Below are 23541 nucleotides of genomic sequence, written 5' to 3'. Positions count from 1 at the left end.
TATATATATATATATATATATATATATATATATATATATATATATATATATATATATGTAGGAACAATATGTATCCGAAGATTCCACCTGTTGTTTGTATATAGCCCGTGAAGTAACACGATTCAGCTAACGCTAGACGCCTGTTTCACACTGGCGCCCTCTGTATTTAGAAAGCCGTGAATTATTTGAAGTTACACAGCGCCACTCCACAAGCGGTCTTGCACATGTTTGTAAATTTGTGATATGACGGTGACAACGTTCCGATAGAAAATGTCATGATAGATGGAGCAACATAGGTGGAGTGGGGGGGGGGGGGAATAAATGGTGCAAATAAATTTTTGTAATAGTAATATGTGACTTTTCTTTTTGTAAGGGAGATACTGAGTAATCACATGTATTTGAAGGTTAACGACTTGCTGAAACACTAAAACACAAGTATGCGACTGTAAAAGTTAGTGCTGTTGGATAAAGACGGGAACAAACGAAACAGTTTCCTCACCCAGTGGTCACATTTTGTTGGTGTAATTTTCTGACAAAATGGCGATGACACCTATTTATTCTTCGTTTATCTGCAAATTAGCAAGGCCCGGAAAAAGTCATGTCCGGCGATCTAGGGAGTATCTTTACTCAAATAATTTCTGTACGCTCCGCGCCAACCTGTGGTGGCGCTCCGCTTAGATAGTCGAAAGCGCCCCTACAGACTATTCTCGCCCCCCCCCCCCCCGACCAATACCCCTAGCTCCGCCACTGTCCTCACCGGTGGTGCAAAAGTGTTGGCGGGGAAGAGGAAGGGGAGAATAATCACGACGAGCTTCAATGGGGTTAGAGCCGGACGGGAAATCTCCAAGGTACACTCTAAATACGGAGAACAACGGACAGCTAAAAAGATGGATTGAAGAGGGCGCGCTTTCAATAAAACATTGCTCCAGCTTGCTACCTGTTAACTGTGCCTTTACTTTTGTACGGAAATTGTCCTTACGCAATTCCGTTGGCAAATATTTTTTTTTTTTTTTTTTGCTGTGATGTAATTTTCAATCCAAACTTTATCTGCCACTCGAAAAGCTTAGACTTTTAAAATTGAAATATGAAATAACAAAGGACGATGTATACACAATCCCATTTTGACAATGTGCAGTTTTAATATCATAATACGTACATGATGAAAGATGTCAAAAGAGAAATTGTAATAAGTGAATCCTCTTTGTTGACAAACGTCACGTTTGATCTATTTAGTTACCGATATAAGAAGTTTTTGTCCTAAATGCTCACTTGATCGATGCACATGACCTTATTTTAGTGACGAGTGGGACTGTAACGTAAAAGGCTGCAATAGGAAGGGTGTAAAGGGCTGTTTGTGTGTCATTTCCTTTGACCATTTTATTAATTTAGTGAACTTTTTAAATCACAGCGCTTGGTCGGGTTGTATTTGCGCACAATTCAAGACCTGTCAGACAACGGAACACAGTTGTTAATCACTGACAGTAATTTATTTTATAAATGTTTAGAACTTAGAACTGAAAAATTTTCCCCTTTCCGTTATCTGATGAAAATCATTCGCTATTGCAACTTTCTTCGGTTATCGCATTATCGGTTATCGTTGTATCTGAATTTTTAAAGCAAACTAGTGTTGTTCTTCTTTTTAATGCTCATGAGTAAACCTATATTATCGTTATTTGGAATCTAATTGGAGTAAGAATTATTTGACGGTTTATCAGTCTTCCATCAAATAGGTCATCTTTTTTTCTTGCCCGTACCAAACTGCCCGATCATCAGACAAGTCTTCTGTTTTATAAGATATTTTTCTGTTTCTCAATTCTGTCATTTTTACTTCGTACAAGCAAAGGTCTCTAGTCCCTGAAGACTATTTTAATGTGTTAGAGCACCCTTTCGCGACGATTGTTTCAACACTTTGACTAAACCCAGCGATTATTCCTCACAATGAATTAGTGATCAAATTAAATTACCTTCGAGGTTATCTACCAAGTGCATGAAAGAGTAGATTATAAAACTTTAATTCTATTTTCAGCTTCTCGTCACCTAGACACTTCGTCGTATATAGCACCATTAATGATATACCAAATAATAAAAATATCCAACTTGGGAAAAATTTCCTTTTTTTTAATTTTACAAAATTTTACTACTTTTTCTAAATTTTACTAAATTTTACTAAATCGGCTGCTTTACGAGTTGCAATTGTTGTGAAATGTTACTCTTAATATCATCAAGAGGTTCATCAGAATTACCAATTCGAAAATCTGTATTCGAGAAGAAAATCTCATCAAATGAGTTCGTGGGTACAGATGTAGTTTGCACCCTTAACTCCAAAGATTGAGAAATCACTTTTTGAGGGTGTATATATATATATCAAGATAACTCTCTCGAGAAATTGAATTCATTTAGAGTGAATTCTTTGCAAATTTAATTCTTAAGAGTGAAAAGTACTTACTGTTTTTTCAGAACTGAAATGAGTTCAAGTCACTGATTTCATGATTGTAAAATGTCACTCCTATGAATGGTGATTATTCTGGACACTTCTCGAAAAAAGAGATTGATCACTCTTTGAAGTTCAGGGTTATATAAATGATGCCAGACATTATATCTTACAGACTGCAACCCTGTTGCTTTAAAATCTTTGTAAAATGCTTAATTAGCTTGTTGCGTGCTTAAGTTTGCAATGGTATATGTTATATGCTTTGAAGAAGTTAATTTGATCGATCTAAACACAGTCAACTTTATGATTCAGTCCGAAAGATTTTACCAATGACCGATTTTTAACAGCAACGGTAAATCTTTACAAAAGATGCTGCGTGCACGTTTCACGATACTTAAGAATGACAATGTCACGTTTTTGTTGCCGTCGACTTCGAATTCATCTAACTTGGATGGGATTGTTGTTGTGACTATAGCGGCGAGGCTAATCGCATTTGTCATTTGAACAAGAAAGTACAGGTCGTTCTGTATTAGAAACATCGCAAGCAAGCAAGCAGGACAAAGTTACTTTGCAATTACAATCGAGATGTCTTACTTCATTTCACGTTGAAGTTTAACTCGCCGTATATTTGTTTTCTCCGTTAGTATAGTTACTGAATTCTTAAGAGATCTCTATTAGATACCCAAATATGGTGCTTGAATGTTGAGAAGTGGGAATGGATGGGTTGGGGTGGCGGGGGGGGGGTGATGGGTGGACTGTAGATAAGTCTCGCGGAGGTACTGAGAAGTTAATAATTTCGCTCTGTAGCTACTCGATCAAGTAAACTTTCAGTTTGAGTGTTGTATAGTAGTGCCTGGGTGATACATATCGGTCACCTCGTTTAGAGTGACGAAAATTGTTGCTCTATACACAAGATTAAAAATTGAAGGGAACATAAAATATTTAAAATTGATTGTCTGTCTTTAGCGTTCTCTATATATCTATAACGTAATATGATACGAAGACAGGGAAATTCACAATTGGCATGAACACAACGGATGTCTTAAGATACATATATATATATACATTGATATTGCAAGTCGTTCAGAAATAATGGTTTTTAAGGCTTAAATAAAGCGTTAGATGGTTTATTTCTGTCAAGATCCGTCGTGGTGATACGCTTTGACGCTCATATCGCGACCAACTAAAAAAACCGGAGCCAGATTCACTGTCGCGGCACGCTCTTGTGATACTCAAAACACCTACATTTTTGCCACCTATAGAATTGGCCACTACAGCATATCTGTTCTTGCTCATAACTATCGTCTAATAAACAAGCATAAAAACAGCTGTATGATCCCACAAGATCTAACTTCTCTCTAAATGTCGTTTTTAAAGTTATGTTTTTAATGAATACAGTATATGATTCACCATGACATAGTACCGTATTTATTCTGTTGCCTTATAAGTTTCTGATGTCTACAAAATAGAGATAAAATATATAGAAATTTGTGACACGTTTCTAAAACCTGCTTTGCTCATGTAACGTATCTTGCAAATCGGCTGTTTAAATGAATTCGGTAACGTTCCGCCAGGATAGAAAATGCGTCGTGCAATGTCGCCGGTGGTTCGGGGGTGGGGCGTTGACGCAAAGATGTACACATGATTGCAAATTGAAAACTTATGCGTTCGTCATAGCAACAAATTATTGTTTACTTCTTGTTTATGCGAACAATTTCGTTTTTAATTTAATAACATTGTATCAATCCAAATAGTGAATATCTCTATGGAAACGATAACACCGTCATGAACACATGGTTGCAATCAAGGCCTGCGATTATTTCGTGTTTCGTGAAATGGTTTTAACTAATTGGGCGAATTTTCTTAAAGGTCTATGGACACCTATGAAATCACATTGTCCAATCACTCTAATAGGCTTTAGAAACGCATGAGAAATAGTTGTAACTCCCATCAAAATCCATCAAAGATTGACCATTTTACATCTGAGTCTTTTCTTGATTCTAGTTTTATTTATGAATAAACATGAGCTACTTATGTACATTGATGATGTTAAAGGGAGGCCGATTGATATTGCAGTCGAATGTGATTGGCGTTGATGTCGAATTAATTCGGTGTATATGTCGATTTCAATTATTGTTACGTCAACTCCCCCGTGATTAATTAACTTGAAGCACATAGCCCACGTTACCCATGCAGCGTTCGCTGTTCAAAATGATTGTTTATTTACACATGGCGAATCGTCCCGTGTCCTCGTTTATAGCCTTGTAAGTGGTATATATCATCCAGGGGTGATATTTATCATGTCTCAAAGAAGAAGAAGGGGGAAAAATGAATAAATAACCAGACACTTTGATTGATGACCAACATTGAGCGAGTGCATTAATATTAAATTCTACTACTCTCTTTCTTTTTTCTTCAACATTGTCAAGTTGTGAAATTTCGGAATCATTGTTTAAGCTCGTATTTTTTTCTTCGAATCGATAAAAATCTGTTCGACGAGTTTCAATAATTCAAAGATAGCTGAAATTATTCTTTAGAAATCTGGAATGGGGCAAGCCGTGTTTGATAGCTCATACGATTTTTTTCAAACTTGTCTAATATCTTAATAATTCACATGTTTCCTGCTGGAATTAAGGTTTAAAAGGAATGGATTGATGTCGGTGAATGGGGGTGAATGGGGGTGAATGGGGGTGGGGGTTGGGGGGGGGGGTTAATACCTTAAATTTGTGGTTGGGGAAGACCTTTATAGGGTGTGGAGTATAGCACCAGACACCGCGGGTGGGGCAACCATTTCCCCAATCATTTTTAAAGAAATGATTTTACCACTATTGCTTTGATTCAGAAATTGATTTCTCCGTTTCCAGCGTTATGACGACATCATTTGCTTCAAAGGACATTAATTGAGTTAATGTTAGCAACAGTAACTTGTTGCTTTTATGGTATTATTAGTTTTTTTGTTTACAACCTTGTTACTAGGCAACAACGCGGTCTGGGGGAGTCTTTACAGCTGGAATGACAACAGGACAATTATGTTTGGAAGATAAATTGTGGTGTTTTGTTTCATTTTAGTTCTACACACGTTCTTTCTGTTGGCAAACTGCGATCATGCATCTTAGTGATTACACAAATATGACGATGCAGAAAATATCGAGTTTTTATTTGTATAACTGCGAAAAAAAAGAAATTCAAATCGGTACAAGTATATGGTCAATTTAACACGTTCAGTAATTATTATCCCCCTGATGTGAGAGATTTCTGAATATAGAATTATAATTCTTAAATTTGGTGAAAAATGATGATTTTATTTTGTATTTCAGTAGCTGTTTAAAAATTCGAATCATTACGGTACTTGTTTTGTATAACATGTGAAATAACATTTATAATATCTGTAACCGTACTGTCAATAAACTGCATATAGTATAGTAACAAACAACACAATACCAATAGTGACAAATCAAGATATTCTTATATATAGAGTGTCCACGAATTATACTGCTTCATTAGTGTGGAATCATACACAGTTAGCTCCAAAAAATAGAGTAAAAGTATACCATCTGGTTTAGAGCTGTATTTGGGTAAAAAGCCACTCTTTGATAAGAGTGAAAGTCACTCCTCGAAAGAAGTGATAATCTTGGACAATCACAAAGAATGAATTCTCATTCTTTGGGATTTACCGCCTTGTATACAGTAGGTTTGATTTTTTTTTCTTCAGTTAATCAAACCCGTCGCCTTCCGGCATCATGCGGAATATGTCCTTACCATACCTTTAAGCTTAGCGTCTCTTATATTTTTTACACTAAATCAAACGCCTTCATTAAGTTGAAAGCTTTCAAATCACTTTCACTAACGTCCAAACATGACACAGAGAGGAAGCGAGGGAAATACCAAAAAAAAAAAGAAAAAAAAAGAGGAAAAAAAAAAGAGAGTCTTTTATATGGTCTAAGGACAGCCATGCGTCGCTCATGTGAAATTAGACCCAGAAAAGAGATAGAGCTATTGATAACTTTTAGTTTTGAAGAAGGAAGGTGTCATTTGTAATGACTGCAGTCGTCGACAAATTAGTTTAGAAGCAAAAGAAGGTACGACTTTATTAGAGCATACATATTCTTCGCCCTATATTTGCTACTCGAGTTAAGAAAAAAATAAACAGGTCTCGTTAATATTAAAGTGAAACACTTATATCTGAAAGGAATGATATTAAATTCAATTACTCTTATGTATAGCATGGCTTTACATTGTACTCTATATGTATATGTGTGGGTGTGTTTGCGTGCGTATGCGCGCGTATGTCATGTGTATCCGTGCGACTCTCAACTGAACGTTTATAAACGTAAAATTAAAATATGGCCGGACGAAAGTTCGAAACCCGTTTGGGTACTTGGTGATGCGGCTTCAACCTCAAGTGAACAACACGTCTAATACTTAAGTTTACTCATTCCGTACTGACACGTTACTTCGTTACTGATGTACTTGGGTACGGTTTCATGTAAGGACATCCAATTCATCTTGCTTCCACGTGGTTATCACTTCGTAATAAATCATACCACGATTAGTTCAAATGTCATATCACTTTGAAGGCATTATTGGATGAATCGAAGAAAACAGTTGTTGATGATAAAATCAATTACGTTATTAAATTCGTCTATTTTAGAAAACATTGTTTGGTTACTTTCATTGAGCTATCATGATGAGTAGAGTGACCCGGTTTGTAACATGGTCTTGGGTTCCTCTTTAGAGTGAGTAGGCTATTCGTTTCAGCATTGCGACGAAAGCAAGCCACTGCACTTTCCATTTGACTTAAGCATAGCATAGTCTTTTGTGTGGGCGTTCTAACAAAACATATATGTATGCTACAAGTGTGTATGTTTGTGTGCACTTGTCTTGTATATTACGACCGAGGACTTGAACAAAGGAATGCCAAGTCCTCAGACGTCATTTCAAAAGAATCACCGCGTCCTCGGAAGAATTCTATTGTTAAGGTAAGGGAACGTGGATGTGAACAATGGAAAAAGAACAATGGGTCCTCAGTCTGAATGTCAAACACACCTGTGTGTGTGTTGTGGCTTTCGAAGTATGTGATATGACAAACTGTCGTTGTTATCGGATAGAGGTTCATTGACTTTCTTGACATGTTCATATTGTTTAGTAAAAAGAGAAGGCGGGAAACCTGTTGACAGAATATCAAGAACCCATTTCCACGTCACACTTGAGATACGTCTATTTCTTCTTCTTTTTTTTTTCAATTAAAGTAGGCTATGAACTTCAAAGGTTGATGAACTGAAGATTATAACACAAACTGGACGAAGTTTTGGTTTCGGTATCTTTTTATTCTATGGATGTTCTCATATGATATACACTTGAGAAAACAACAGTATAGAAGAACTATACATTACAAAACGATAACAATCTTTTACGAAAAAATGGCACGATGGATTTAAGGAGGATGAACTCTTTTCAGTGCTATGTATAGTTTCAACTCCTCAGTAACAATTGTATTACATTTGTAACAGATAATGCATTGTATACTTTCCCTTTAATAAGCCATAAAACAAAAAGGGAAACTTTAACAGCCTCTTTTCAATGAAATATGAGCCGTGGCCGGAGAGGCCTTAAAGCCATGTTACTTATGACAAGAAAAAATCCAAATGGACTTGTCTTAGGTGAAGTATCTTAAAGTGCCTTTAAGATCTCAAGATGCCCGCCTAAATATTTTTTTGGGGCAATTGGGAAGCAGCTTCTTGTATATACGTCGATATTTTTAATGACCTTGGCTTTAGGGTTTGTTTAATTATTGATAAATACACACAACAAAAAAAGGACAAACATTTGTAGTTCTTAAAGTTAAAGCGCTAAAGACAAAAGTAACACATGGAATAATTCTTCGTTTTAATTTAATACAAACAGTTTGCTATATGTGTACTATAGCCTTTTCCTTCGTTTTTCCCTCTTTCTAGTGCAGGGGTAAGGTCAACTAGATGATAAGGTATACTTTCTAATTAACTTTACTTAATGCAACGACATATTTTGATTAGTGGGTTAGAACATTGAGAGGATGTCAACATGTATTTCGTGCATGCAGGTGTCATATTGAGCAAACACAAACCAGGTTAGTGCCACTTGGTATGCGAAGGCACCCAACGTAATTATTGTACTGCGCGTGCGCTACAATATTAGCATTACTGGCCGATAATGTAAAAACTTATGCTAGATTTGGTAGTTATCGAAATACCTCAGTTTTCTGAGCCAACTCCTGATCGAGAGGTAGTGCTAAACAAAATAGATAAGCGATTCAGCGGCTTTGTTGAGACGTTCTCTGATTCTCAACAAGATCATGGTAAGAAACATACCGGACGAAAGCTATCAAGCGAAAGCGTGAAAAGGTGTTTCTTGCCAAAATGCAACTCTGAACGTTCTCTAATAAATTCGTGTGAAAACAAATATGCATGGATAGATGTTACTCCCCGAGAAAACAATATAACGCCCACATTCCATAGAGATTATTACATTCAGGATATTATCAGGACGAGTATTATTCTCATCATATATGAACTCAGCCGTTTGAGACCTGATTTCTTCGAACATGTCACGAAATTGTTTACTATAGTCTACCAATACTAGCGATATTTCCTACAATTAGAGTCTACCAGTTATAAGTTGAAACCCTCAGCCCAGAGAAAAAACAAGTCTAGAGATAAACTGTATTGATCTAAAACCATTTTATCACGAAGAGTCTGTATAAGATGTTTCCATCATCCTTGAGGGCAAACCCAGTTATATCCTAAAGTTATTAAAGTATAGGGGGAATTTTTTGGGGCGTGAAATTTCTCATCAACGTATACGATAGTGAGAATTTGACTGTTTAATCTATCAGACGTTGTTTATCCTAAAAACCCTAGAGAAGTAATTGAATTAAATTAAGTCAATTTCGAGTAAAGGTCATCAAAGAATACTGACCCAAGTGGATTGATTCTACATGCATGTGTATATGACCCTATATTTGTCTGTTAGTTATACATGGTTAAGATATATGGTTACAAGTTCCCACAATATGTTAATGTGCATGACGAAATTGCATGTGGCTTATATTAGTCAAGAGTAATATGAAGAATCTCGCTCGCTCTATGAACACATATATATGTATGTATATAAACGTATGTATATATTCATACACACACACACACACACATATATATATACATACATACAATACATATATATACATACATACATATATACATACATATATATATATATATATATATGTATATATATATATATATGTATATATATATATATATATAACTGCACACAGTTTTCTGTAGTAGTTGTGCTTATAAGCCTTTATCATTATTATATATATATATATATATATGTGTGTGTATATATATATACAACATAGCATATAGCATACAACATAGCATATAGCATACAACAAATACCATATAGCATATATTCCTCTTTATACAGTATTTGATTTATTTTAGAGAACCTTTATCTGTAAATACAGGCTTTACAAAAATCTGTTTCCCAAATGAGTCAAAAGTTTCATTTGATATGCGTTGCAGGCCCCAGGGTTGGAATTCATTACAATGATGATGATGATCAGTGATTGCTTCTTTTTTATGTTTTTGGTTAAGTGTCAGTAAAGTCTAGCTAACACCTTGTGTTTGATACAGAGGAGTATTCATTATCAGGACAATGTTTTATGCTTTCTTTCCTTAAAGCTGCATAATATGATAACGAAAATTGCTACTTCAAACACTGCATAGCAAATTTAATGAGCAAACCACAGACTTTCAACTCCTATCTTCATAATTGGAAATGAAAATTATTTTGCTTATAAAGTATAGTGACGTGTGCAAAGGGTGGAGGGTAAGGGGACGTCTTAAGTCAGGTAGAAACGTTTGATCGGACGGAGGAGGTTTCGGGGGAGGGGGGTACGGGGGGGGAGCGTGTACAACCGCCTCCCTTTTCTCAACCTCACATAACAAATTAAAGTTTACTTATTCATCACAAATGTGCATATAGTACACCAGACTCCCTTTTACCCCCTCTCGGATGGCTACCCCGGGTCAATCTCCTACTTTATAAATCCCTTAAGACCCTCTGGCCCTTCCGTTTAAGTTTCAGACCCATATCTTAATCAGTCGTTTACAACTTAGCATTGGTTTTACACGTTCGCTATACGATGCATATACTATAGCGTATTTGTAGTACATTGGACAGGGCCTGCATGGGAGTTTAATATGGAATAGAAAAATATCAAAATCTTGTATTATATTAACGTTATAACTCAAAACACGTCCCGTACTTTAAAGAGATACGCGCTCACAGATGTGACTGTTGGTGATCAATCATTTATCAAACACCCCTCCCCCCCCCCAATCCACCCACCCTTCGTCACTACAGGTATATAGCAGTATATACTGTGTCGAGCCATGTAAACTAAACACGCTTTAAATAATTTACCGAAGAGGTGACAAAACTTGACAGACGATTCTTATTCTGGGCAATCATAATAATTATTATAATAATTAGAACAGCGAAGAAATATGTTCCCTATGGAGTCGTTTAATTATGCTCCGAACACTTGGATTTATGGTGATTCACCTTTTCCCCCTTTTTCTTTATAAAAAAATATTAATTTGCAATTCGGTTTTCTGAGGAATAATCATCAACTGAATCTTGTCTGCGTGTGTATACTGTTCCATGCTTTATTATATCTGTGATTATTTTAACAGCGGGTGAATGATTTGATGTATATACACAAAGTAAATCTATTGCATCTTGTCTGAATTAATTATTTAAGTCGCAAATCTTCGTTGAGAAAAATCTACTGTTAGTTATGTCTGCAGTGTTGTAAAATCTATATTTGGTCAAGAAACTACACGTATCAAAAGTAAAAAATAAAATAAAATAAAAATTATAATGTACCGTGAAATAGAAAAAAAAGAAATACATTTTGGATTTGATGATACAAAATGAGAGATATGTGCGTAGACAAAGGAAAGAATAATTGTTACATATCTTTAGTTTGACGAAATATGCATTGAGAGTGGCAATATAATATATGTTCCGTCAAATAGAAAAAAAGAAATACATTTTGGATATGATGATACAAAATGAGAGATATGTGCGTAAACAAAGGAAAGAATAATTGTTACATATCTTTAGTGTGACGAAATATGCATTGAGAGTGGCAATATAATATATTTGAACACGTGACGTTGGCAAAGCATATAAACGTGCATGTACTGAAAGTGTATACAGTTATGCATTGATTGTCCACAACGAGAACATATTGCACTGTATTGTTTAGTATTACAAGTTTAATATTGATATGCCACTGTGCAAAAAAAAAAGAGAGGTGATGTCTAGTGTCAATTTATGTCACAAATTGGTGCCCTGCAGATAATATAACATTTTATATGGAAAAGATAGCATATGACACATGTTAGCTAAAAACACCATCTCAATACAATGTTACTTATTCGAGGCATGTTCGATGGGAGGGGGGGGTATGGAGGGGGGTGGTATTTGGACTGATTATACTCTTGATTTTTCCAGGGATTGGATCACAGTAGGGGATCTTGTGACGTCATCACGACGGGGATGTTCCCCCAAAAGCATTGCTTTCCTATTATTTTTTTTTTTCGTGTTGAATCGTCCTTGAAATGTGAAATACAATTGAAACGTTGCTTAGCTATCATCTTCCTCTTGCATTCATTTAGAATTTGATCAATGTACACCGTTTTTATAGAGAAGCATAAATTTTTCCTCTATAATTTTTTTAACTGCCAAGAGAAGAGGGAAAAAACAGTGTTTTTACTGATTTCTTGGAAGATTTATATCAAAACTATTTACAGCCCGGCAACGAAACAAGATAGAAACGGATCCAGTTGATGATTACAGCCTCTAGATGGCCTCAAACACGACTGGATTTGTATTCACAGTGGACGTTGATAGTAATAAATAAAATGCTAATTCGCTCTGTTGTAACGTTAATGATGTCGACAGGGGGTCCATTTATGGATATAAGATAAAAATTCTTTGGAATTAGTTGTACTTGAAGATATTAGTATATATTTATCCATCTGCAGGCATATATTTTGAGAATGATATGTAACAGGTCATTGGAAATATGGTTATTTACATAACAAGTCAGTATATGATGAAAGCAAGAGAGTTTCTTAGATAGATGTAGATGTTGTATATACACCAATGTATAGACCATCCAAGGAGGTATCGGTTCATTGAAACAGAGCACGCACCTTAAGGTAATTACTAATTATTAATAACTAGATAAGCCTATCTTATCATAAACAGTGGAAAGAAGACACGGTTTTAGTTACACAATAAGACGTGATATGTGGGTGCGTGTAGGCGCGTGTATGCGTATATATATATACGATTTTCATTTATATATATAGATATATTTATATATAGATATATATATATATACATATATACATACGTATACGTATGTATATGTATATATATATATATATATATAATAATAAATATATATAATAATAAAGTAAACGTATATGTATTTGTGCATGTATATGTTGTTGCGTGCACCTCCTTAACGTTTCAATTCCCATTATGTTTGTCTGTTAAATATAATATTTGTTATTACATACTAATATATCTACACAAATGAGCTACCACACAGCTCGCTAGTCTCACTTGGGTGATCGCCTACGACATTATTGTCGCGCTTGCAGTCACCAACGAGGTGAAAGCACTGTGAGATGTGTCCTCTCATCCAGTCTATATGCTGTACTGTTCTCCCTGTGTAGCTAATCTCTGTGCAATTAAGGTTATATCATAAGGACGGCGGTAACAACTTTTGCTCTCAATCTGAAATATTATCACGCACAGTAAGTCAATCGGTAGAAAATTAAATCCCAATTAACATAATGTAATCATGTAAACACAGTCAGCGGTTCAAATTATAAATATATATATATATATATATATATATATATATATATATATATATATATATATATATATATATATATGTAGGCGTATAAAGTAATAAGCTTTATGTAATATATATATATGTTTATATAAATATATAAATAAATAGAAATATAGAAATATATATACACACATACATACATACGTACGTACGTACGTACATACGTACGTATGACGTACGCACACATACTTATTTCATCCAACTGAGATGTATATTATTTTGATTCTCATTAAAGTTTACGAACCGTACATCTTTTCTTGATATATTATTATGGTTTTTAATATTCCCATATTTTAAGGTTACCGTTCTTACTGCCAAATCTGCTTGTAATTACCATATATTATTATCTAAAATTTGACAAAATATCATTTAACCGTGATCTTACCAAATTTGTTTTCCTTCTATGATTCAAAACTTTTCATTTGATCATCCTCCCCGTGGTGTTGTTTATAGTCTCCAAAAACAAAGGGAGAACTGACCTAACATAATATGAATAATATAACAGCACGTTTACATCATAATAATTATGAAACAATTTTAATTGAGCCATGCATGCGTGTAAGAAGGCGTTTAAACGAAATTGCTATAATAATATATATATATATATACTCTAAATATATATATATACTCTAAATATATATATATATATATATATATATATATACATATATATATATATATATATATATATATATATATGATGCTATGCTATGAGGCTTTAGTGTCAAGATATATCCATAGGGAAAAAATTGATTGTACTTTAATTTACTTGTATTCGTACATCGTGTGGAACTGTTGTTTTGAAGTAACTTTTATAATTTACGTTTGAAACTATAAGTGAGTGTGTAATTAATAGATTAGATTTTCTAATCATATATTACATAAATGTACATCAAAATGTACATCAAAGTTCAATTTGGGGTGGGGGATGGGGAGGGGCGTGAGATCAAAGGTCATTTAGGGTCAATGAAAGGTCAAACCCGCAATATCATGTACAAAGATCCTCTATAGATATATATATATATATAAATATTTATGTATATATATATATATATACATATATATATATATATATATATATGTATGTATATATAACGCTACATAATCAATCATTATTCTGCAACACATTCAGCCATGCATGCGCTATAACTTCAGCAATACATATTTGATTTGAAAATATTAAATCATGATAGAAAGAAATATGAAAGCATATAGTTTTTGATGAAAGACAGAAGCTATGTTTTTGTTATAGTAGAAGTGCAGGCTGTCTTGTATGGTGCCATTAATGACCCTTCGAGAAAGATAAAGTTAATTTGAAATTTAAGTTATGATTAATATGTTGACCTTTTAAATATCTTACCGATTCACAAAGTCTACCATGCAGACAAGACCCAGACACCATGCTATGAATGAATAAATGATAAACCCTGCTTTTATATGTCAGAACTCTAGAAAGTATCATTACTTTGAGCTAAATTATAGTTTTGGTAGACTACAAGCATATATATAGACGACGACCCTTTGGAAAGATTTATGTGAAAAAAAAAAATCTTTTGGTTCTGACAGTTTCCATGAAAAAGATTCACTGTATTCGAAAACAAAAATAAATTATAACGGTACATAAAAAATTAATTTTTGCTGTAAAATTTATAGGGTACATTTGAAGAAAACATACACATGTTAAAAAGTTTTCCTCATGAAGAAGATTCTGCCGAAAATTAATATTGATAAGAGATATCCTGAAAGGTTTGCTGATAAAGTTTCGATCAAATTCATATGATAAATTATAATCTGGGTGTAAAAGCATATACAGACGACATTTGCAGTTAAACAACACGTTTTGGAAAGATTAATGTACAAATATATCTTTCGGTTAATGACACTTTCCATGAAATATTGAAGTCAATCTGCTTTGCTTCATTTTATTCAACAACAACAAAATGATAAATTTACCTTAAAAATTAAATTTGAATTGATCTTTGCCGTAAACTTTATAGAGTACATTTGAAGAAAACTAAGACGTGTTAAAAAGTTTGCCTCATGAAAAAGATTTTGCCGAAAGTTGAAGAAGTTTGATTAGAGAGATTCTATAAAGTTTGCTGCTAAATTATCGATATGCTTTGCATGATGAAATTAAAATCCATAGAAGAGGCCTCATGTAATAATCCAATTTCAGTGAAAACGTTAGTCCTCTCAAGTCATGAAATGCCAAAAAAAAAAAAATGTTAAATGATGTAGAATATTACTGGTACATAATATTCATAAGTACAATAGTTTAATATATAATTTATCATATAAATTTATTTATTGTATGTTATTGTTCATGCATACGGAATTTAAAGTGTCATGTGACTACTGTTATGAATTATTAGAATTATCGGCAACCAACAAATAATACTAAGACCATACAGGTATGTAATTCATCTTCATCTAGATATCTGAGATCCCCCACTCCCCTCCCCCCTCCCCCATCGATTGCAGTTTTTATTAGTCCTTTATACTTAAACTCTTAAATCATCTTATAAACATCTTATAATTCTATGATATTTTTTTTCATTTATCTTTCATTTTATCGAATATGAAATTTACTGTGAATAAACGATATGAAATATTAAAATCACCAGCAGCTATAAAATGCGTGCATAATACTATAGATTAGCTGTAAATGCACAACAGCCACGCATCTGAAATTCACCTCAAGTAAAAGTTTCTTCCCTTTTTTTAGTTTTTTGTTGTTGTCTGAATGTAAAATTCTTCCTGGTCTTAATTTGAAAGATTAAGATAAAAACTGAGAGAATCCTCTTGCATGCATGAAGCTCCCCCGATGATAACATGTAAATAAAAGATGAATGCATAAATAGGTTTTTTTATACAACATTACATCATATTAACAGGATATATATATATATATATATATATATATATATATATATATATATATATATATATGGAAAGTAAAATATAACTTGATTTCAGTTCATAAATATTTTATTTCTGATACTGAAGTAAATTTTCCTTTTGAAAGGTTCCTTCAGCTGGTGTACGTGCATACATATACGTGTATTTGTCCGCTGTTCGTGTTTGTGTATATATGCTATGTTTGTTGCAAATGACATTTTGAAAGTTAACTTCTTAAAAAATGTGTGTGTCGTGTATGGTGTAGTTGATATATTTTACGAATTGGCTTGGATTTTTTTTTATGTTATCCATTTTACTCTAGACCAACATAATGAAATCACACTGCTATAAGTAGTCGATACTTTTTTGTTGTTGGAATGCCAACGTAATGGGCAAACCTAGTTTGGATCAATAGTAAAGAAATATTGAAGTTACTAGTATAATGTAAAATTTGTTCTAATATAAACTCTGGGACTTGCCGAGTTTGTCAATATTCCTCGTACGAATAATATTGTTTTTGTACGCCCAGCATCTGTGTGTGTACAGGTGGTTTACAAGTCCCTGCTGAAAATGTATTAGACCTATAGGTTATACTACACATAATAATATAACCTTGACCATATATGACATTAATTTGCCCAAACATGTTCATGTCGCGTATCATTCCCTTGGAGAATAACATATCAAGTACCGGTGTATAGTTCGTAGAGGCGTCAAAATGTTGTCATACGAGTATGCCTTGCTATACTTCTAGTTTACACGGAGCAATAAATAAGCTGCGAACATTTGGGGAATATACGAATGATAGGATAGTGGGGTAGGATGGTAGGATGGTTGTGATTTGGGGAAGGTTTGTTGGGGGAGGGGGGGGGTAAGAGGGGGAAGTTGGTTGTGGAGGGTGAAGTTATGATGTAATGATTTGATAATGGGTGCACGGATGTATATACTCAGTTGCATTACGGTTTTTCACAAAATCACAAAATGAAAGTTTCATTTGAGCGACATAACTCTGCAAATTTGCAAACGTTTTTTTTTTGGTCTTCTCCTTCTTCTTCTTTAACCGTAGTGGGACTGGTATGGTCCTTTAAGATGTTATTCACTCAGTTTTTAATTCTACCTTCAGTACGCCAGTGAAACCATCACTGGCGAAATGTTGCAGACATTTACGCCTAAATGGAAATTTCAGTCTATATCATAAAGGGTTCAATCCAACGACCGTATAATAGAGCTGATATGTATGTATTTGTATGTATTTTAGATCCTCCTGCAAGCAGGAACTCGCGAAGAAGCCATCATTGGTTTATCAAAGCCGCAAGCTGACCGAAGTCAGTCTCTTAGATTCATATTTAACGTCCATGATTATGAATTGTCAATTGTCAACAACTCTGTAACTGGACGACATACATTAATCTTGGAGTGACTCGAACTCGGGACCTTATGATTGTAAGGCACCGGCGTTAACCACTGAGCTAACACTCATATGATAATAGAGCTGATATGATAATTGAGCTGATATGATTATGATTCTTGTATTTCACTCATCTTTTCAAATTTATCTTCGTATTCTATCACAAAGACAATTTTCAGGCCGTTAGAAAACGAAATTTTCCGATCTATATAAAAGTTAAGATTTGATGGTAATGACATTAAGACATTTTTGTGATTGATGATACCAAAGAAATAATATATTTATAAATATGTATGCGTGATGGAAAGACTACATGTATGCTGTCGGCGCATTGTCACATGGCAGCCAATAAAAGATTGGCCACGAATTTATTTATGACCAATTCATCGTTCGCGTTCATTCACCCGGGAGATTATAAGGTGACAAAGCTTTTAGCATGCTTTATAACCGAATACATGTCTAACCTTCGTTCTCCATGACACTGGGTAATCCGTGAATACCATTAACAAAACCGATATCTATGCTGGTGACGTGTGGACCGAATTAGACCAAAAGTATGGAAGCGTTTCAGTGCCGTCGAAATGTTAAGTTTGGGAACTTTTTTTGTTAACATGTAAAAATTAATTAATTAATTAATTAAATAAAAAAATAAAAAAATCCTGCGATTTTGCAAAATGTTATTGCATATTGTTAACTTATTAACTGAACAAATAATAATTTTGTTGAAACTTAGCTTCTATCTTTAGATCTTAACATTTTTTGTCGGCACCTTTAAGGTTTCCGTACCTAAGTCTATCTGACCTATGTATCCAATATCGTGCACCGATCTCACAGATCGAAGATACAGAACAACATATAGTACCTGGAATAACTAAAACCTCATTAGCATAATCCGATAAGATTTCTAAACTTATCACTTTTTTCCCCCTACTGACAAACTGAATCTAACATGATGAAGCTATAGCCTAAAGGTAGCTTTGCGCATGTCACTTAGATATAAAGAATGCTAAAGACGGCGTGCCATGTTGTGCACGGGTAAGCGGAAGGGTGAAAAACAAAGACATTCATTGCATGAGATGAATATTTTAAATTAACCATAATGAGACAGATTATTTTCAAAAGAAGAAGAAGAAGAAGCAGAAAACGAAGCAGAGACGAAAAAGAATGAGGAAACTTCTAAAAAGTCTTATTCAAGGATGACTTTATGCATAGAATTAATTTTGATGAGTTTTTACTAGACCATTAAAAACACTAATATCAATCCACGTTATATTCTCATGTATAATTTTTATTTGTATATATATATTTTTATAGAAATTACTTTTTAACATCGGTGGCTTGTGCTTTAACCGATTTTTGGCTGGTCTGCATATAATCCAACACACATATAATCCGGGCAGAAGCTCAGTTGCATCACAAAATTCAACAGAATAAACGGGATGGTGGTGGGTGGGGTGGGGTGGGGTGGCTTTATGGCCTATCATGTGTACAATGAATTACAACTTTGTCAAAGACAATTGGTGTCTAATTTAGTTATATAAGGGGATATGTTTTTTTTTAGTTATTAGAATTCATGAAACAGTGGTACTAAGGCGCCCATATTCATCATTAAGATTGTGTTAAAGGATCATACCATATATTGTTTTAATCATATATCCACCTTGATTCTCATATACAAAGTCTTCACTTCATATACCTTTCAACGCACTTTTATAATGCTATCGTGCTAAAATATTCTGTATATAAATATACTAAAATTAAATTAAAAAATAAAAGTAAAACACGGCAAAGGTTGACTGGACTTGACCATATTTACCTAATGACTCAGCGATGAGTGACCAACCTTAATTTACCGGAGGAGATGATTTTGAGCTCAGATTTACGAATGACATTTAAATTCCATCGTTCATAGGTCGACGGTGATCTGTTGCGACAGGATAGAGGAATATAAACAATTAACTTGATACGTTGGATCTGTCATTAAACCGTAAAAAATCCTCAGCGATTTAAAGGATTATTTTTTCTTAGGAAGAAGAAAAACAGTGAAAGTGGAGTCTTCTCAATTTACTTCAAGAAGTAAAGATATGACATATGTACGGGAGCTTTGAGGTGATGTCATAATGGTTAACGTCGTTTTGTCAATATAGTAGCAATTAGTCAAGAAAAGTATTAATTATTCAGTTAAATATACTCACAACTTACAGAAGAACAAATGGCAGTTTCTTTAAATATAGCTAGTGAGGAACTCAACATTGTTCATCGTGAAAAATTACAATCTGGTTAAATATATATTCATATATATATTCATATATATATTCATATATATATATATATATATATACATATATATATATATATATATATATCCATCCATCCATCCATCCATCTGTATATATCATAAGTTATAAATTATAAATTATACTCACAATAGAAAGTCATCATTTCAACAAATTATTGCCAAATGATAAACTAATCATTTAATAAATCTCTTGAAATCATCACTTTGCAACAAATTAATGAATTTATTCACTTCAGCATTCTTTTTTTTGCAGTAAAACACAAAAGATGAATTTCAGCAAACTTGTATCGAAGAAGATCCTAACATGTTGATGGCACCTCAATGATTCCATACTTGCTAAATCGTCTGTAGGAGTATTAATTCTGTCTTCCGAGCATCCTTGATTAAAGGAAACTGTCATTGTGTACAAATTACATCCGATGAATTTGAAAAATCGATTCCAGTTCATCAGTATTACAGTCAGATTTGAGCGCGCTTACAAAATTGATAACTGGAAAGGACGGTCTTTCTAACCCTCTTAACTTATACCGAAATATCACAAAGAAGATTAAATTAGAAAAAAAAGAGTTGTCTTGGTAAATATTGTAATGTAACGGTTGTTGCATCATTCATGCTGAAGATTGAACATGAGTAAACATAAGTTGATTTTCTAACATATTGGGTTCAAACAGAAAGGTCATTTAAAGCCTTATATCTCTAAACCATGATGGGACGTTCCATGTATTTGAAGATTAGTGGGGGAGGTGCGGGGGGGGGGGGCGTCTAAGTTCCCGAAGAGCATAAACTTTCGAAGAAAATGTTGAATATTCATTAATTTCATATTTCATTTCTTCTTTTTTTGCCGTATAGGTGAAAAAGATACAGGGTGCCAAAACGCGTAGCCAAACGTGTAGAATCGGTACCGCGGAGAAGGTGAGTAAAGCATTTGAATTGATAATACAAAACATTCCTATATCTTTCACATTGACTGAACATGAGTCATATAATATTAACTTGCTCCTGTAATGATCCTCAAATTCAAATTTATTTCTAGCAAGGAAACATCTGTTTATATATATATATATATATATATATATATATATATACACACAGTTGTAAACATTTTGTTTCAGGACATAATACTGAAACTATTTTAGTTGGTTTGCATACGACGAGAAAAAGACAAGTGTTTTTCGTCAATTATTGTACAACCCCTCAAGGTGGTGGCAATACGGAGGTGGGATTCCCATAAGAATCATGGCGCAAACTAGAGTATATTAGTACCCTGGGCAAAGTAGTGTAGTTAGTATAAATTAGCAATAATGGAAACTGTTGTCCATATTCTCTTCCCTCCAGAAATATGGCCCCTTTTGGATGCTCTTAAGAGCAAATTTTTGTCAAGGTATAAAGTATGGGATTGAATGTAAACAAATAAATATTTATTGGGGAAAGAGCAGAGAAATCGAGAATATATATATATATATATATATATATATATGTATATATTACGATTTTCATTTATATATATTCATTTGCCTTTGTCGTTTACCTCCATTGCATTAACATAAAGTCTGTTCAAAGTATCTCTTTCGAGATCCGGCTTTAGGAATCACAAATGATTTCGAGTTGGGTAGTATCATGTTTGATCTCTAGAGTAAGGCAAAATATGTCACCAAAAACAGAACTAGTATTGTTCGATACAGGTGACAAACGCCTACAGTGGAATTACGACCTTCCTTACCGGTTTCGAACCTCTGGACATACAATCAGCGTCCATAGCCTAGTGGTTAGGGTGTCAGCGTACAGAGCGGAAGGCCCGGGTTCGAATCCCGGTGGAGGCTGGAAGTTTTTTCACTGTTTTTGATTTTCCAACTCATTACGATTTTCATTTATATATATATATATATATATATATATATATATATATATATATATATATATATATATGTATAAATCTTCGTACTTTCTAGACTAAAGAAATTGAATTTGGAATTTATTGTATACAATTTCAGGATACCCGTGTTGTCCCCCCCCTCCTCCCCCTCACTTTCCGCTCATACTTCTTTCTATCATGGAAGTATATTGTATATCATCTTTATATGTTTTTAAATGCTTATTCGTATCTTTTAGACATCATGAACGTATATGTCCCCACATTCCCACCGTATATTTTGTAGGAGATTCTTTTTTGGTATACTTTGGCGATCCATAAAAAGTGCATGTGAACACGTTGGAATTATCACTTGCGTCACTACCACGTCGGAACATGATTGAAACATATAAATTAAACTTTATTAACATCCATGTTTTTGAGATCAGTACAGTTATAGCAAAAGCGTGATACATGAATTAAATTATTAATTAACTAACTAAATAATGTATGAATGAATAATTAATATTTATGAAGTAATTTGTCATTGCAACTGTTCTCATTTTAATTAAGTTAGTTACCAACAGGATTCCTGAAATTAATTCTACAACCGCACATGTCCCCATGTCACTTGCAATGAGTAGATTTCAACGTAAGTGAAAGTTTTGAAAAAGAACCACAATGAAACTCCCAAGAAGCTAAAATATATGCAAATTGTTGTGAGCGTGTTTTAAAGGGGTATTTCAGTGGCAAAGACATTGTAATAATTATCTTCAAGAGAACAACATTCCACACTGTATACCGTATGTGAAAACCCCCGATATATCAATTTACTGTTCCAATAAACCGAGAAATATAAGATGCCAGTGACTGCATGATAATTACTCATTAACTTACGAGTAACTATTTGAGAGTTTCCTCTGCACTTTCAGCCTGCTGTTTGCCAATTCGGTTTGCTGTTAATTTCTAGTTTGTATTCAAATTATACACGTTCCCTGTGAAAAGTATACCTACTCATGTTTAACATGCTATGACGATAAAAAAGTCAATAATTCTTCAACATTGTTCCACAAAGATGCAAAACCCCTCCTATGGACGACTTTATTACCTTAGCTTCCCAGTTCAAAAAGGTGTTTGTGCCCTTGGTGTTTCCCTGTACAAAATTAGTTATTAATAATTCTAGTCATTAAACATTCAATGCTACAGTGATTTCAAAGTTGACTTGTTTTTTATCCTCAAGGACTTCAGCCTTGACTTGATACTTGTCCTCAAGGGCTTCAGAATTGACTTGGTACTTGTCCTCAAGGACTTCAAACTTGACTTGATACTTTATATATATATATATATGTATATGTTTATATTTATATATATATATATATATATATATATTCATATATATATATATATATATATATATATATATATATATATATATATATATATATATATATATATATAGCTTTAAGTGGGATATAACCATAATAGCCCATAGCCAGGTATTAATGACTATCGGTTGTACTTAATTAACATTCTCTCAACCAGAGATATATACACACTGCGTCTCCGCATCGAATACCTTTACCTTTATCGTATTATGACGTACGGTACGGTTGAAATACTAACGAGTTCATAACAATATGTCAAGCGAGCAATTTGCAAACCTTTTCGT

At 33.7% G+C, this 23541-nt stretch overlaps 1 protein-coding gene across 2 annotated transcripts in view; it reads left to right on the top strand.

Annotated features, from left to right (window-relative positions):
- The window catches only part of LOC139958645 (corticotropin-releasing factor receptor 2-like), a 178802-nt gene that overhangs the window by 66915 nt on the left and 88346 nt on the right, over positions 1–23541 (top strand). For both annotated transcript variants that reach the window (XM_071955873.1, XM_071955874.1), the window contains exon 4: positions 20873–20935. In XM_071955873.1, the coding sequence (XP_071811974.1) occupies positions 20873–20935 (63 nt within the window). The remainder of the gene's footprint in view (positions 1–20872; positions 20936–23541) is intronic.

This window comes from Apostichopus japonicus, chromosome 18 (genome assembly GCF_037975245.1).
Source record: "Apostichopus japonicus isolate 1M-3 chromosome 18, ASM3797524v1, whole genome shotgun sequence".
In the NCBI taxonomy this organism is placed as follows: Eukaryota; Metazoa; Echinodermata; class Holothuroidea; order Aspidochirotida; family Stichopodidae; genus Apostichopus; species Apostichopus japonicus.
Note: the sequence above shows the minus strand (reverse complement) of the source record. Positions and strands in the feature narration are given on the sequence as shown.